At 46.9% G+C, this 16,293-nt stretch overlaps 1 protein-coding gene across 6 annotated transcripts in view; it reads right to left on the reverse strand.

The window, feature by feature from the left end:
- KCNQ2 (potassium voltage-gated channel subfamily Q member 2) overlaps nucleotides 1-15,632 on the reverse strand; it is a 132,158-nt gene extending 116,526 nt beyond the window's left edge. For all 6 annotated transcript variants that reach the window (XM_070940143.1, XM_070940144.1, XM_070940142.1 and 3 more), the window contains exon 1: nucleotides 15,322-15,632. In XM_070940143.1, the coding sequence (XP_070796244.1) occupies nucleotides 15,322-15,632 (311 nt within the window). The remainder of the gene's footprint in view (nucleotides 1-15,321) is intronic.
- Nucleotides 15,633-16,293: the final 661 nt, after the last annotated feature.

Below are 16,293 nucleotides of genomic sequence, written 5' to 3' on the forward strand. Positions count from 1 at the left end.
TGGGCGTGGTAGGGGAAGGATACTGCAAAATCTCCTTTCTCACCCCACTCCAGGGGAAGGATATTGCAAAATCTCCATTTCCACCCCACTCTGGGGCCAGCCAGAGGTGGTACTTGCTGGTTCTCCAAACTACTCAAAATATCCGCTACCGGTTCTCCGAACTGCTCAAAATTTCCACTACCGATTCTCCAGAACCTGTCAGAACCTGCTGGATTTCACCCCTGACCCTCATCCCATTCCTAAGGGGTCTGTAAGGGGTCGTGCGTAAGTGTACCAACGTGCCTTCCATCCCTGTTCTACTGTCCCCATGTATTCATACTCATTTCTTATGTTTATACTTATATCTGTTTATACTTATATGTTTATATGTTATGTTCTTACTTATACTTGTCTTCCCATACATGCTTAAATAAATAAATAAATGCAGATTTTTTTAAAAAATATTACTTCCAGTCATTTGGAAACTGCCCTCCTATTGATGCAACCTAAAACGGCAATGGCCTGTTTAACTGAGGTGTGACAGCGCTGACTGCGGTTTGAAAATCCTTTTCACACCTATTGTTGTGCGTGTGAACCGCAGAGCTATATTTTTGTCCTAGATCCCTACATCTGTCCTCCCAGTTAGGACAGAATGTTTCTGAGATGCTTTGGGACAAGAGAGAGAGAGAGAGAGAGAGACGGAGATTTTCAGACGCACGCTAGTAGTGCAAAGCGAGGTTATTTTGTCCATCTTGCACCAAACATAAAGGAGCGGTTTAAAGAGAGAGAGAGAGAGAAAGGAACTTTTAAAATAATGGGCAGAAATCAAGACAGCAGATGTCCAACTTGGAAGGCCTGCCAATCACAATCTTAGAAGATCGCCATGATGTAAAAAAAAGATGCTGAGACTCTAGAGAAAGTGCAGAGAAGAGCAACAAAGGCCGTCCCAAAGGTGCTTTTCCAAGAGGCAACTGGAGCTTTTCTTGCTTTTCTTTGAAGACATTTAGTATCTCATCCAAGAAAGCTTCTTCTGATGAGAAGCGAAACGTCTTCAAAGAAAAACAAGGAAGTCCAGTTGCCTCTTGAAAAAGCACCTTTGGGGCAACCATGACCTGGATGACTGAGAATTTCCATAGACATGACTAGGGGACTGGAGGCTAAAACCAGTGGTGGGATTCAGCCAGTTCGCACCTATTCGGGAGAACCGGTTGTTAACTTTCTAAGCAGTCCGGAGAACCGGTTGTTGGAAGAAATCTTATTTTGTTTTTTTTCCCCACTTTACAGGACTAATCCTGTAAGGAAGGCAGGAAGGAAACATTCTGGTGTTGTTTCTAGCCTAATCTTTATTACCCTGCTTACAGAAACTGCCTCTCCAGTTAACTCTTATTACATTGTAACAGCTAAGGCGAAGCGCCCATCGACGTGAGTGACGTTGAGTTGGCCACGCCCACATGGTCACATGACCACTGAGCCACACCTACCCAGCGGTAGTCATTAGGGCAGAGAACCGGTTGTTAAATTATTTGAATCCCACCACTGGATTCCCACCGCTGGATTCAAGGTTCACTGGACCACTGAACGGTTACTGGATTTGGTTATGTCTAGTTTAATGAAAAGAAGGACTAGGGGAGACATGATAGCAGTCTTCCAATATCTCAGGGGCTGCCCCAAAGAAGAGGGAGTCAAACTATTCTCCAAAGCACCTGAAGGCAGAACAAGAAGCAACGGATGGAAACTAATCAAGGAGAGAAGCAACCTAGAACTAAGGAGAAATTTCCTGACAGTGAGGACAATTAACCAGTGGAACTATTTGCCTCCAGAAGTTGTGGGTGCTCCAACACAGGAAGTTTTTAAGAAGAGATTGGACAACCATTTGTCTGAAATGGTATAGGGTTTCCTGCCCAAGCAGGGGTTGGACTAGAAGACCTTCAAGGTTCCTTCCAATTTTGTTATCTTGTTAAGATGCACCATTTCAATCTTCTTGGGGAACTTTTTCCAACCATGGCTAGAGAAAAGGGAACCCTAATGAGAGCTGGCATTTTGCTGAGTGTTGCACACTTTGGAGCCAGACAGAGCAATTTATCTCTGTCCAAAGTTGCTGGCCAGGTTTGCCGAAATGCGAGGAGATAATTAAATAAATGTTCCTTTCCCGACAAACAAGCAGCAGGCTCTTCAAATAAGAGAAGCTGCATAAGTTGTAAAAGTAGAGAGCCCCTTTTTCTCGCCAACCTAGGAAGTGGGTGTCCCTCTTAAATAGACGAGGATAGGAAGATGGGGTGTTAGCAAATTCAGATAGTCCTCCACTTACGACAGTTCACTTAGTAACTGTTCAAAATTACATCAGCACTGAAAAAAATGACTTATGACCAGTGGTGAAATCCAATTTTTTTTACTACCGGTTCGGTGGGCGTGGCTTGGTGGGCGTAGTGTGGCTTGGTGGGTGTGGCTTGGTAGACATGGCAGGGGAAGGATACTACAAAATCCCCATTCCCCCCTCCCACTCCAGGGGGAAGGATATTGCAAAATTTCCATTCCCACCCCACTCTGGGGCCAGCCAGAGGTGGCATTTGCCGGTTCTCTGAACTACTCAAAATTTCCGCTACCGGTTCTCCAGAACCTGTCAGAACCTGCTGGATTTCACCCCTGCTTATGACCGTTTTTCACACTTAAAACCGTTGCGGCATCCCCATGGTCATGTGATCAAAATTCAGCCGCTTGGCAACTGACTCATATTTATGACAGTTGTGGTGTCCCAGTGTCCTATGATCAATCCTCTGACAAGCAAAGTCAATGAGGAAGCTAGGTTCACTTAACAGCCGAGTTACTAACTTAACAACTGTGATGATTCACGTAACAATGACAGAAAGAAAGGTCATAAAACGGGGCAAAACTCACTTAACAACATATATTTTGGGCTCAGTTGTGACCAGAAGTCAATGACCACCTATAAAACAAGAGTAAAATCCTTCCAAAATTGCAATGCTAGCCATCAAAATTAGACACTGGAGTGGAGAGATCCACATTCTGGTCTTTCCTGAACCGCCGAAACTCCATTTTCAGCCTAATTTACCTCAGAGTATTGTGGTGAGGGAGACAAACAGGAAGAGAGGGAGTTCTATAAGCTGCTTTGCCCTCCTGAAGGTTAGGCATTCATCTCACAAGTAAATAAATAAGATTTATAGAATATAGAATAACAGAGTTGGAAGGGACCTTGGAGGTCTTCTAGTCCAACCCCCTGTTTAGGGAGAAAACCCTACACCACTTCAGACAAATGGTTATCCAATCTCTTCTTAAAAACTTCCAGTGTTGGAGCATTCACAACTTCTGCAGGCAAGTCGTTCCACTGATTAATTGTTCTCACTGTCAGGAAATTTCTCCTTAGTTCTAGGTTGCTTCTCTCCTTGATTAGTTTCCACCCTTTGCTTTTTGTCCTGCCCTCAGCTGCTTTGGAGAATAGCTTGACTCCCTCTTCTTTGTTGCAGCCCCTGAGATATTGGAACGCTGCTATCATGTCTCCCCTAGTCCTTCTTTTCACTAAACCAGACATGCCCAGTTCCTGCAGTTCTTCATATGTTTTAGCCTTCAGTCCCCTAATCATCTTGATTGCTCTTCTCTGCACTCTTTCTAGAGTCTCCACATCTTTCTAGAGTCTCAACACCATTTCAAGGGAAGGAAACCCACACATACTTTTTTCACATGCCACATTAAATCCTGGTTTGAGTAACAGTGTAACAGAGTTGGAAGAGGTCTTCTAGTCCAACCCCCTGCTCAGGCAGGAAACCCTACCCCATTTCAGACATAAATCTCAATCGGCAGGGTTCAGGCAGCACACTTTGCACACTGCTGACGTGAAAAATGTCAGCCATGGCTTGCTAAAACACCCGATTGGTGTGCAAACCATCAATTGTGGCTTGCTGGACACTTGATTGGTATGTGAACCATCAGTCAGGGTTTGTTAAGCATATTGTTGGTGCAGAAACCAGTTTGCATAGCAGATGGAAATACACCAGAAGCTAAGCAAAAAAAGAAAAATGGATGAACCCAATGAGCAAATTCGGCCATTTTTATCCTGGCCTCCTGGGAAGCAGACTGGCATTAAAATTAAGGAGGGCGTTTATTTCAGTTGACTGCTTTAACTATCTTAATGAGAGGCCTCCCATAATTTGCGAAGACTTCCACAAAACATAATATAAAACTCAAGGCAGCAGTGTGAAAACACAACTGAGATCAGAATTTCTATTGTTAAGTAAAGGGATGGTTAAGTAAGTTGCTAATAAAGGAGAATATTTGTAGCTCAGGGTTAACATGGGGGGTCCTTGGTGCTTGTTCTGCCCCAGCTACGGACCCCAAAGAACACAGCACACACAAAATCCGTTCAAACCTTAATTTACTGAATAAACCAATTTTCTATGTCAGTTCTGAGACACTGACACAGTCTTTTACAACAATGGCTGTTATTAATTGCATTAACAGCCACCAAGAATCCAAAGAATAATAACTGAAAATATGGTTGGCAGAATGCCCAGGAGCAATTTGCAGGAAGCTGATAAGATAAGCAAGACAAGACACGAAGGAATGTGAATGAAGTTGTTCCCTGCAAATTGCTTCAGTCGGCATTCCTCCTTAAATAGGCTAAGGGAGTGGCCCATTAACCCCAAGCCTTACTCTCAAGGAGACCTCCTCCTAAGGAGCCACTCCTGCCTTTTGGCAGCTCTGCACGCCCGTGCATCGAGAAGAGGCTCCTCCTCTTCATCCTCTTCACTTAAGGGAGCTTCTGGAGGTTCTGAAGACCTTGGCTGAATCCCCGCCTCTGGCACCACATCTTCTCCAGCCTACTCATTGTCCGACTCAAGTGCCAGCTGCACAGGCTGCTGGTGCAGCACCACACCAGCCTCCTCGCTGTCTGAATCAGCTACTAGCTGCACAGGCCGCGTACGGGCCACAACAGTGCTCTCTGAGTTTGCTTGTTTCCTTGCAGACATTTCATTACCCAACTAGGTAACATCATCATGGCTACTCCAGTACCAATCACTAGCACTGATGATCTAACCTAGTTAGGTTAATGAATGAAATGCCTGCAAGAAAACAAGCAAGCTCAGAGAGCACCAAGGACCCCTCGTAAGTGAGTTGCGCCCAATTATATGTTCTTTGCCACAGTTGTTAAGCAAATCAATGCAGTTGGTGAGTGGTTAGGTTTCAAGAAAAGCAGGTCCAGTGGAAAGTTTTCACACATTTATTTTTGACTTTGGTCCTGTTTGTAACCCATCATGGGTTTTTACACATTTGTAGTGACTCAGTAATAAATCTATTCAGTTTTTCTTTGTTGGAACCTAGCCAGATAAATGCTACTGAACACATACTCATGACTGCAATGACCTAGCTTTGCAAGCCATCATAAATTTTGGAGTCTGAAGGGTAAGGCAGAAAGGAGAGGAAAATGGAAGGGGTGAAGAGGATAAAAATAAATTCAGAAGTTCCCTTGCACAGATTTTTCTCCAATAATAATACCTTCCAGAGGTTTGGGATTTCACCTCTCCTAATTCCCAGGCAGCGTGATTCAACACAGATCGAAAAGTTATGATAGCAGCAACAAGGACGACTAAAGATAGATCAAGATTTCATGTTGGTCAGATCTAATTTGATTTTCTGCTAGAGAACAGTGTTTCTCAACCTTGGTAGCTTGGTGCTGCTGGCTGGGGGATTCTGGGAGTTGAAATCTACCCATCTTCAAGCTTCCAAGGTTGAGAAACACTGTGCTAGAACTTCAAGTGACACCTCTCCTGCGCGAGCTGCACTGGCTCCCGGTGGTCTTCCGGGTGCGCTTCAAGGTTTTGGTTACCACCTTTAGAACGCTCCATGGCTTAGGACCAAGATACTTACGGGACTGCCTTCTGCCACCAGTATCCTCTCACCGGCCAGTACGCTCACATAGAGAGGGGCTCCTCAGGGTGCCGTTGGCCAAACAGTGATGACTGGCGGCCCCAGGGGGAGAGCCTTCTCTGTGGGGGCACCTGCTATCTGGAATGAGCTCCCTCCAGAGATACGGAAGATCCCGGATTTATGCACCTTCCACCGTGCCCTCAAGACCTATTTATTTCAACAGGCTGGGCTGGCCTAACTTCCCTTTTAATTGTAGCTTTTAAAATTGGTTTTAAAATATTAGGGGTGTTTTAAATTGTTTTGGGCCAAATTATTTAATGGGTTTTTATATTGTCTTTTAAATTTTGTAGTTTGTGTGTTTTATCTTTCTGGCTGTTCACCACCCTGAGGCCTCCGGGAGTAGGGCGGTATATAAATCTAATAAAATGAAAAAAAAAAATGAAAAGAGTCATCAATTAAAAAAAAAAAAGTTTTATTCTGCCTAATATGATTTCCCCTAGCCAGCATCAAATATGGAAAGAACCGATTTAGGGAAAGGCTGATACACACAATAACTGTGTGTTGGTTGGCGTGTCTAGCTGCTTACAGAATTAAATGACTTTCTGGGTTTATATATAATGAATCCTGAATTTATCAAATTTGCACATTAGGTTAAACCACAAAATGATTAATAAACTTAGAATGGCCCCAATGGAAGAGAAGGATTTTGAGCTCCGGATTGAACTGTGAGGTCCTTGATCCTCTCTGAGCTTGGTGGGGTTTTTTTGCAGACCTTTCATTACCCAACTAGGTAACATCATCAGAGCTAGAAGGGAGTAGATTTGCTCTCTTTTTATATGCTAGTGGCTTGCCCTGTCAGTGTTGGTGGGAGTATTCTTGGTAGTTCCTTAATTAGTCTGTTGTTCTTTGTTTATTTGTTTGTTTGTTTGCCTGAGTTGGTTGTTCTTGCATTGGTGTATTGATGAGCCTTGGTGATGCAGTGGTTAGAGTGCAGTACTGCAGGCTACTTCTGTTGGTTGCCTGCAATTTGGCAGTTCAAATCTCACCAGGCTCAAGGTTGACTCAGCCTTCCATCCTTCCAAGGTGGGTAAAACGAGAACCCAAATTGTTGAGGGCAAGAGGCTGACTCTGTAAACTGCTTAGAGAGGGCTATAAAACACTGTGAAGCAGTATATAAGTCTAAGTGCTAAGTGCAGTTGCTATTGTTCACTGCTTGATTGTTAGTCTAGTTAGTACTAATCTTGGTGTTAATCTCTGCTCATCTCAATATTGATTGCTGGCTAGGAGGTGTTTTGTTCTTTTCCCCCCACTCCCTTTTCGGCTTTTTTATTGTTTCTTTTGAATAGCAATAACACTTAGATTTATTTATTTTATGTATTTTATTTGATTTGTATGCCGCCCTATCTCCATGGGACTCAGGGCGGCTCACAACAATTAAGAAATACAATCCCAATCCAATAAAAACATGTTAAAAATACATATTAAACGCATAAAACACATTAAAAAATAATCAAAACCCCATCAGTCCAGGCTGGGCAATTTGAACAGCCATGTTTTTAGTTCGCGGCGGAAAGTGCGAAGGTCAGGAGCCAACCGGAGCCCCAAGGGGAGTTGATTCCAAAGGGTGGGCGCGCACACAGAGAAAGCTCTACCTCTGGGGGTCGCCAGCCGACATTGTCTAGCCAACGGCACCCTGAGTAGGCCCTCCCTGTGAGAACGCACCGGGCGATGGGAAGCTGTTGCTGGTTGCAGATGGTCCGACAGATATCCTGGGCCTAAGCCATGTAGGGTTTTATAGGTCATCACCAGCACCTCGAATCTCACCCGGAAGGCAACCAGCAACCAATGCAGTCGCGCAGGAGAGGTGTAACATGGGAGTATCGGGACCCTCCCATCACAACCCGCCCAGCCGCATTCTGTACCAGCTGAAGCCTCCGAGTGGTTCTCAAGGGCAGCCCCAAGTAGAGAGCATTACAGTAGTCAATACAGGAGGTGACTAGCGCATGAGTAACTGTGCATAGAGTATTTACGAGACCGCCTTCTGCTACCGATAACCTCCCACCGGCCAATACACTCTCATAGAGAGGGCCTCCTCAGGGTGCCGTCGGTCAAGCAATGTTGGCTGGCAGCCCCCAGGGGGAGAGCCTTCTCTGTGGGAGCACCCGCCCTCTGGAACGAGCTACCTCCCGGAATACGACTGATCCCGGATCTCCGCACTTTCCGTAAGGCCCTGAAGACGTTTTTATTTCAGCAAGCCGGCCTGGCCTGAATAGGTTTTATGGGTTAGTTTTTCATTGTATAGCTTGGGGTTTTAAATTGGGAGGCCGATTAATTTAATTTATTTTTAGTTATCTTAACTTTTATATTGTATGTTATTTTAATTTTTGGCTGTTCACCGCCCTGAGTCCCTTCGGGGAGAAGGGCGGTATATAAATTCAATAAATAAATAAATAAATAAATAAATAAATAAATAAATATAAATATAAATATAAATATAAATATAAATATAAATATAAATATAAATATAAATATAAATATAATAATAATAATAATAATAATAATAATAATAATAATAATAATAATCCCGATCCAAATAGATTTATCCCACTTCACAGTGCTTTACAGCCCTCTCTAAGTGATTTATAGAGTCAATGATATGTAGATGTTGTTTATCTCAGTGTGGCCGTTGATAGCTGATTTACCTGAGTGCCAGGCTTCCAGGAATTCTCTAGCTTTTCGGATTTAGCTCAGCTCTAGGATACTCAGTTTCCTAGTTAAAAACTATGGTTGAATCTACCCGCGTGTTGTGCAAACAAGCCATTTTAATCACATCGTCTGACTGCTACTTGGTGTTCAACAATGTGCTCTGCTGGTCTTTTGCCTAATCTGTCCTACACAGTGGACAGCAAACTACACTCCCTTTTAGCCCTGATGATATTACCTACCTGGGTAATGAAATGTCTGCAAGCAAACAACCAAACTCAGAGCCTTAAGGAATCCTCAAGTTAGGAATATTTGCATGGATTTCTAAGTAACCTAGTTACATGTGCTGTTTTAAGACTAGGGCAGAATTAAAGAGCTAAGACCAGTAGTGGGTTTCAAATTTTTTTGCTACCGGTTCTGTGGGCGTGGCTTGGTGGGTGTGGCTTGGTGGGAGTGACAGGGGAAGGATACTGTAAAATCTCCATTCCCACCCCACTCTGGGGGAAGGTTACTGCAAAAATCCCCATTTCCTCCCCATCAGCCAGGACTCGGGAGGCAGAGAATAGATGGGGGCGGGGCCAGTCAGAATTTTTACTACCGGTTCTCCGAACTACTCAAAATTTCCGCTACCGGTTCGCCAGAACTGGTCAGAACCTGCTGAAACAAACCTCTGGCTAAGACATGTTGTGAACCTGGGATTCTTTTTTCTCCATGCTGGCTGGGGAATTCTGGGAGTTGAAGTCCACCCATCTTCTAGTGCCATGATGGCGAACCTATGGCACGGGTGCCACAGGTGGCACGCGGAGCCATATTGGTGGGCACGCGAGCTCAGCTCCAGCCAGCTGATTTTCAGGCCTTCTGGGCCCACCGGAAGTCAGGAAACACACTGTTTCCGGACTCCGGAGAGCCTCTGGGGGAGGTGGGGAAGGCTGTTTTCACCCTCCCCAGGCTCCTAGAAAGGCTCTGGAGACTGGGGAAAGCGAAAAACAGGCCTACCGTGCCCACCGTGCCATTGCGTGCGAAAAGCAGGGGGAGTGCGGGGGGGTCGTGAGTGCATGTGTGAGGGGGGACGCATAGAATTATGGGTGTGGACACGCACATGCACATGACTCCCCCACATTCCCCCGCTTTTGGCACGCGATGACAAAAAGGTTAGCCATCACTGTTCTAGTGCCAAGGTTGAGCAACACTGTGCTAGACCAACGTGAGTTTTCTCCTAATCTAGGAACAGCCTTCGGATGTTCTTAGGATTGCAATGTTTTCTTACCAGATGGTTGGTTTTGCAAAACCAAGGATGTTCCTTCACACCTCCAAGAAAACAAAATTTCCACTCTATATTTCAACCCATGCATGACTACTACAGCAATGTAATAAAATATATAAGAGCAGATCTATTATGGCTTGGATGGATTTCCCCCATTTTATCATTTCCAACTCCCCCATCCCTGAAGCACTATATATGGTCCTCAGTTTACGACCAAACTGAGCCCAAAACTTCTGTTGCTAAGCGAGACAGTGGCTAAGTGAGTTTTGCTCCATGTTACGACCTTTCTTGCCACATTTGTTAAGTGAATCACCGCAGTTGTTAAATTAGCAACACGATTGTTAAATGAGTCGGGCTCCCCCATTAGCTTTGCTTGTCAGAAGGTCGTACAAGGGGATCACATGACCCTGGGACACTGCAACCATCATAAATACGAGTCATTAAGTGTGAAAAACGGCCGTATGTCACATTTTTTCAGTGCTGTTGCGACTTCAAACGGTCACTAAACGTAAGTTGAGGACCATCTGCAATGCAATGCAAAGCAACGCAACTGGCATGCAAGCAACTGACCATCCTTTTGTCTCAGATTAAAGAATTGCAGTTTGATCTGCAAAGCTTTTAAAGTATTTTCCACTGAAATACTTTAAAAGCTTTCCAGTTGCATCACTCTGCCGCATGCAGAGTCCAGCCCGAGTTCAAGCTTTTTTATTTCTGTTTCTTCAGGAATAACAACTTCTTTGGAATTACTTAATAAAACATTTCTCTGGACCCCCCATTTGCAAACTGGCAGATATCCAAAATGTAACGGCCCCGAATGGATCTCGGTGTTAATGCCAACAGAAGACCACAAATTTGATATGAAAACAGAGGGTGCCTGGATCAGCATATTTTGTTAAGGGGAGGGAGGGAGGGAGGGAGAGAGGGAGGGAAGGAAGGAAGGAAGGAAGGAAGGAAGGAAGGAAGGAAGGAAGGAAGGAAGGAAGGGGAGTGGGAGGAAGGGAGGAATATGATTTTGATATGGAGGGAGGGAGGAAGGAAGGAAGGAAGGAAGGAAGGAAGGAAGGAAGGAAGGAAGGAAGGAAGGAAAGAGAGGAGAGAGGGAGCAGAGGGAGGGAGGGAGAAAGGAAGGAAGGAAGGAAGGAAAGAGAGGAGGGAGGGAACGGAGGGAGGGAGGGAGGGAGGGAGGGAGGAAGGAAGGAAGGAAGGAAGGAAGGAAGGAAGGAAGGAAGGAAGGAAGGAAAGAGAGAGGAGGGAGGGAGCGGAGGGAGGGAGGGAGAAAGGAAGGAAGGAAGGGGAGCGGGGGGAAGGGAGGAATATGATTTTGATATGGAGGAAGGAAGGAAGGAAAGAGAGGAGGGAGGGAGGAAGGAAGGAAGGAAAGAAAGAAGGAAAGAGAAGAGAGAGGAAGGGAGGGAGGGAGCAGAGGGAAGGAATATGATTTTGATATGGAGGGAGGGAGGGAGGAAGGAAGGAAGGAGAGAGGAGGGGCGGAGGGACGAAAGAAGGAATATGATTTTGATATGGAGGGAAGGGAGCAGAGGGAGGGAAGGAGGAAGGGAGGAAGGGGAGGGAGGGAGGGAGACTAAATTATTTTTCGGTAATGTTCATGTGAATAAGAAACTGTAATTTAAGTAAAGAATCTGGAAAACTAACTGATAAGATCCAAGGAATCCCCAAGATCCTACGGTATAATTTTCCATTCATAGCTACTATTTCAAATTCCTAATAAAAACTTAAAATCCCAACCTCATGCACTGTTCCATGCTCTTCTACTTGTAGGTAGAAGAACCAACAGCTTGTTTTTTAATGAACTAAACAAGGAGAGGGCTAGTTATCATTTTTTTTACACCATCAAGGAAAAAAACTCATGCACGTATCCCTAGCCATTCATTCTGGCTAAGGGCAAGAATTTATCGAGAACAGTTATTTCTCAACCTTGGCAACTTTAAGACGAGTGGATTTCATCCCCCAGAATTCCCCAGCCAGCATGTTGACATGGTTGAAAAATTATGTTCTATGGTAGATAAATATTAAAGAAACATTGAGGATGATGTAGGTCAGCCAGGAAAACAACGGAGATACACAGCAAAGCACCTAGCAGGATTGTTCTGCTCATTTTCAAGTTGAACTCATTCCAAAGAGCAACCACGCAAGTTGTTATCAGTCTACAACACACTCTAAAGCTTTAGTCTTTGTTGAACATTCTGATATGAGAGTTAGTTAGATCTATTGTTGAAGGCGCCAGACTAGAAACCAGGAGAGTGTGAGTTCTAGTCGTGCTTTAGGTATGAAAGCTGGTTGAGTGACTTTGAGCCAATCACCAGGAGACTCTGAGTTCTAGTCCCGCCTTAGGCATGAAAGTCGGTTGAGTGATTTTGGGCCAATCACCAGGAGACTCTGAGTTCTAGTCCCGCCTTAGGCATGAAAGTCGGTTGAGTGATTTTGGGCCAATCACCAGGAGACTGAGTTCTAGTCCCGCCTTAGGCATGAAAGCCAGTGGGTGACTTTGAGCCAATCACCAAGAGACTCTGAGTTCTAGTCCCACCTTAGACATGAAAGTTAGTTGAGTGACTTTGGGCCAATCACCAGGAGACTCTGAGTTCTAGTCCCGCCTTAGGCATGAAAGTCGGTTGAGTGATTTTGGGCCAATCACCAGGAGACTCTGAGTTCTAGTCCCGCCTTAGGCATGAAAGCCAGTGGGTGACTTTGAGCCAATCACCAAGAGACTCTGAGTTCTAGTCCCGCTTTAGACATGAAAGCTAGCTGGGTGACTTTGGGCCAATCACCAGGAGACTCTGAGTTCTAGTGCCATCTTAGGTGTGAAAGCCAGCTGGGTGACTTTGAGCCAATCACCAAGAGACTCTGAGTTCTAGTCCCACCTTAGTCATGAAAGTTAGTTGAGTGACTTTGGACCAATCACCAGGAGACTCTGAGTTCTAGTCCCGCCTTAGACATGAAAGCTGATTGGGTGGCTTTGGGCCAGTCACACTTTCAACCCAACCTACTTCACAGGGTTGTTGTGGGAAAAACAGAAGAAAGAAGGAGTATTAGGTATGTTTGCCACATTGAGTTATTTGTAGAAATACCGTAATAAAGGTAAGATTTAAATAAATATAAATAAAGTTGAAAGATGAAGAGCTCCAATAAGCAAGCCAAGCGTTTTTCGAGACAAACCAAGGATCCGGCTGCCCCTTCGGCAAACTTTCCTCCTTGGTAGTCCTTGGTGCTCTTTGAGCTTGGTTGTTTTCTCGCAGACGTTTCATTACGCAACTAGGAAACATTATCAGTATGAGGGATGCACACACACATTTGCACTGATGATATTACCTAGCTGGGTAATGAAATATCTGCAAGATAATAACCAAGCTCAAACCAAGGACCCCACAATCATCTTTGTCATTGTCATTGTCATCCTCATCCTCCTTTCTGCACCTCCACTTCCACTCCTCCTCCTCTTCTCCACAAATGCACTCCCCACTTCCTTCTAGCACTGATCATACTACCTAGTTGGGTAATGAAACGTCTGCAAGAAAACAGCCAAGCTCTGGGAGCACCAAGGACCTCACAGTTCAGTCCTGAGCTACAGAGAATTTCTCTTCCAAAGGTTTAAGGTAGTGTTTTGTCCATGAACACAGAACTCGCATTTGATCATTATTTCTACTTAAAGCCACATATGTCAGGCCTAGTTTAGCTGGTGGGGACTTTCCTGAAACTACTATATTTACAATATGCCAGTTTCGCTCTATGACCAGAAATAGAGTGAATTCCACAAGCGACGAGTTCTGCTTCCGTTGGCATAAATTGCATGCAGTAATCCTTAATTTAAGGCCATTGCTTGACTGCAAAGTAGGGATATCCAACCTTGGCAACTTTGAGACCTGTGGACCTCAATTCCCAGAATTCCCCTAGCCAGCCAGCAATTACCCACGCTGGCTAGGGAATTATGGGAGTTGAAGTCCACAGGTCTCAAAGTTGCCAAGGTTGGATGGACACCCCTGCTCTAAAAAAAATAATTCTCAGCGTTTCCTTATTAAATGTTAGGAGAGTGAAACTAATCTTTTTTCCCACTCCTTCCCTCCCATATTGTTTCTTTATTTCTCCCCTTTCTTGCTTTCCCTCAACTATGGACCAAGAAATAATCAAGGGATTGTGCGACCATGCATCCTTCGGGAGCAAGCAAGGTTTCCTAGAACCAGGATTCAAATGATGGCCACCCTGAAGTTTGAACATGTAGGTAACTGCTGCATGGCCCTTCTACCTGCACATAGAGGGAGGCGGAGAGGAAAGAAAAGAAAAGTGGGGGATACCAATTGTGAAGGGGAGCATTTCTCTTTTGGCTGCTGAAGCCCACTCCTAAGGGGAGGAAGGGACCGGGAAAGGGTGAATAGGGAAGGGAGGGACGGGGAAGCCAGAAGCTGCTGGTAGGGATGGCAGAGCAGAAGAAGAGGCAGGGCAGAATGAGGGATGTTTGTAAGAAAGGGAAGTCCCCAGGGACACCTCTTGGTAGAGGAAGGATAAAAAGGCCAGGAAAGATGGGGAAAGGGGAGAAAAACTGGAACTCGGAGGTGGAATAGATGGAGATCTGCAAAAGGAGGCCATGCCGGGAGGGAGAGAGGAAAGAAGGAAGAATGGGGAGGGAGGAGGGAAAAGAGAGATGGGAAGAAGGAGAGGGAGGGAGAGAGGAAAGAAGGAAGAATGGAAAAGAAAAAGATGGAGGGAGGGAGGAGGGAAAAGAGAGATGGGAAGAAGGAGAGGGAGGGAGAGAGGAAAGAAGGAAGAATGGAAAAGAAAAAGATGGAGGGAGGAAGGAACGAAGAGAGATGGGAAGAAGGAGAGGGAGGGAGGGAGGAAAGAAGGAAAGAAGGAAGAACGGAAAAGAGGAAGATGGGAGGGAGGGAGGAGAGAAAAGAGAGATGGGAAGAAGGAGAGGGAGAGTGGAAGGATGAGAGGGTGAAAGTGGGGAAGGAAGGATGGGAGGATGGAAGGAAGGAGGATGTGGGGAAGTGGGGCAGGAAGGAAGGAAGGAGAGAAAGGAGGGAAGATGAAAGGAAGGAAGGAAGGAAGGAGAGAAAGGAGGGAGGATGGAAGGAAGGAAGGAAAAGGAAGGAAGGAAGGAAAGAAGGAAGAATGGAAAAGAGAAAGATGGGAGGGAGGGAGGAGGGAAAAGAGAGATGGGAAGAAGGAGAGGGAGGGTGGGAGGATGGAAGGATGAAAGTGGGGAAGTGGGGAAGGAAGGAAGGAGAGAAAAGAGGGAGGATGGAAGGAGGGAGTATGTGGGGAAGTGGAGAAGGAAGGAAGGAAGGGATTCCCTGGAAAAGAAGCAGGAGTGCCAAGAGGAGGCGGCCGCAGAGGCGAAAGCGGCTCTCCCGGAGAGCGACCCCTGCGCGGAGCAGGTTGCGGGTGGCCGGCCAAGGGCTGGGCCGGGGCCGGTGCGACGGAGCCGGCCTCGCCGCAGCCTCCCGTCCCTCCGTCCCTCCCGGGCTGCCTTGACTCACACGTAAGCGTGGTAGATGAACGCCCAGCCGCGGGGCCTTTCCAGCACGTTGTAGAGGAAATTCTGGAGCTTGCGGTAGAAAGCGTTCCTCTTGGGCGGCTTCCCGCTGACGGCCGAGCGGGGTTTGTTGAGGATGGAGCCCCGTTTGCCGCCGCCGCCCCCGCCGCCGCCGCCGCCCCCCTCGGAGCCGGCGATGAGCAGGGCCCCGTCGCGGGAGGACTCGGGGGCGCCGGGGTCCAGCCCCACGAAGCCCACCTTCTTCTCGCCCGAGGTGCCCGGATACACGCCCCCGTTGCGCGACTTCTGCACCATCCTGCAGCGGCGGAGGCGGCGGCGGCGGCGCGCAGGCCTCTCGCGGGCTCAGAGCGGGCGCGAGCGAGGCAGCCGCGCCGGCCAGAGGCGCTGCCCGGGACCGGAGCGGGGCAGCGGCATGGCAGCGGCAGAGCCGGGCGGGACTGCGGCGGCCGCTGGGTGGCTTTGGCCAAAAGCAGCAGCAGCAGCAGCAAAGCGGAGGAGGCGAGGAGCGGCGCCCGCAATCTGCCCGACCTCCCCTCCGCTTGCTTTGCGCACAGCTCCTCCCGGGGCCCCCCGCGCCCGCCGCTTAACCCTTCCCGTGCCGTTCCGCTGAAGGTGTGGCGGAGAGAGGGGGGGGGGGTTGGACGACGACGCGTGATCGGAGGAGGGAGGGGCAACCCCGGGGCTGCAGGGCAACGACTCCCCACTCCCCGGGCGCCACGCAAGCAACACTACGAATTGGCAAAGCCTTTGGGATGGGGTGGTTGGGGTGTTTTTGTGTTTTTATGTGGTTTTGTTTGACGGCGTCTCTGGGCATGTGCAGAGCGCCCGACTTTGACACGAGAAGAAAAGAAGTACCTCCTCCTCCTCCCACCCCCCACCCCCAGAGACCGAGATTTAGTTTTCTGCATCTTTGGGGCGGCAGTCCGGTTCCGATATTCTGGCAAATAGATTTGCG

Source organism: Pituophis catenifer, unplaced genomic scaffold, assembly GCF_029215685.1.
Source record: "Pituophis catenifer annectens isolate HBS135680 unplaced genomic scaffold, rPitCat1.0.hap2 SCAF_3, whole genome shotgun sequence".
Taxonomy (NCBI): Eukaryota; Metazoa; Chordata; class Lepidosauria; order Squamata; family Colubridae; genus Pituophis; species Pituophis catenifer.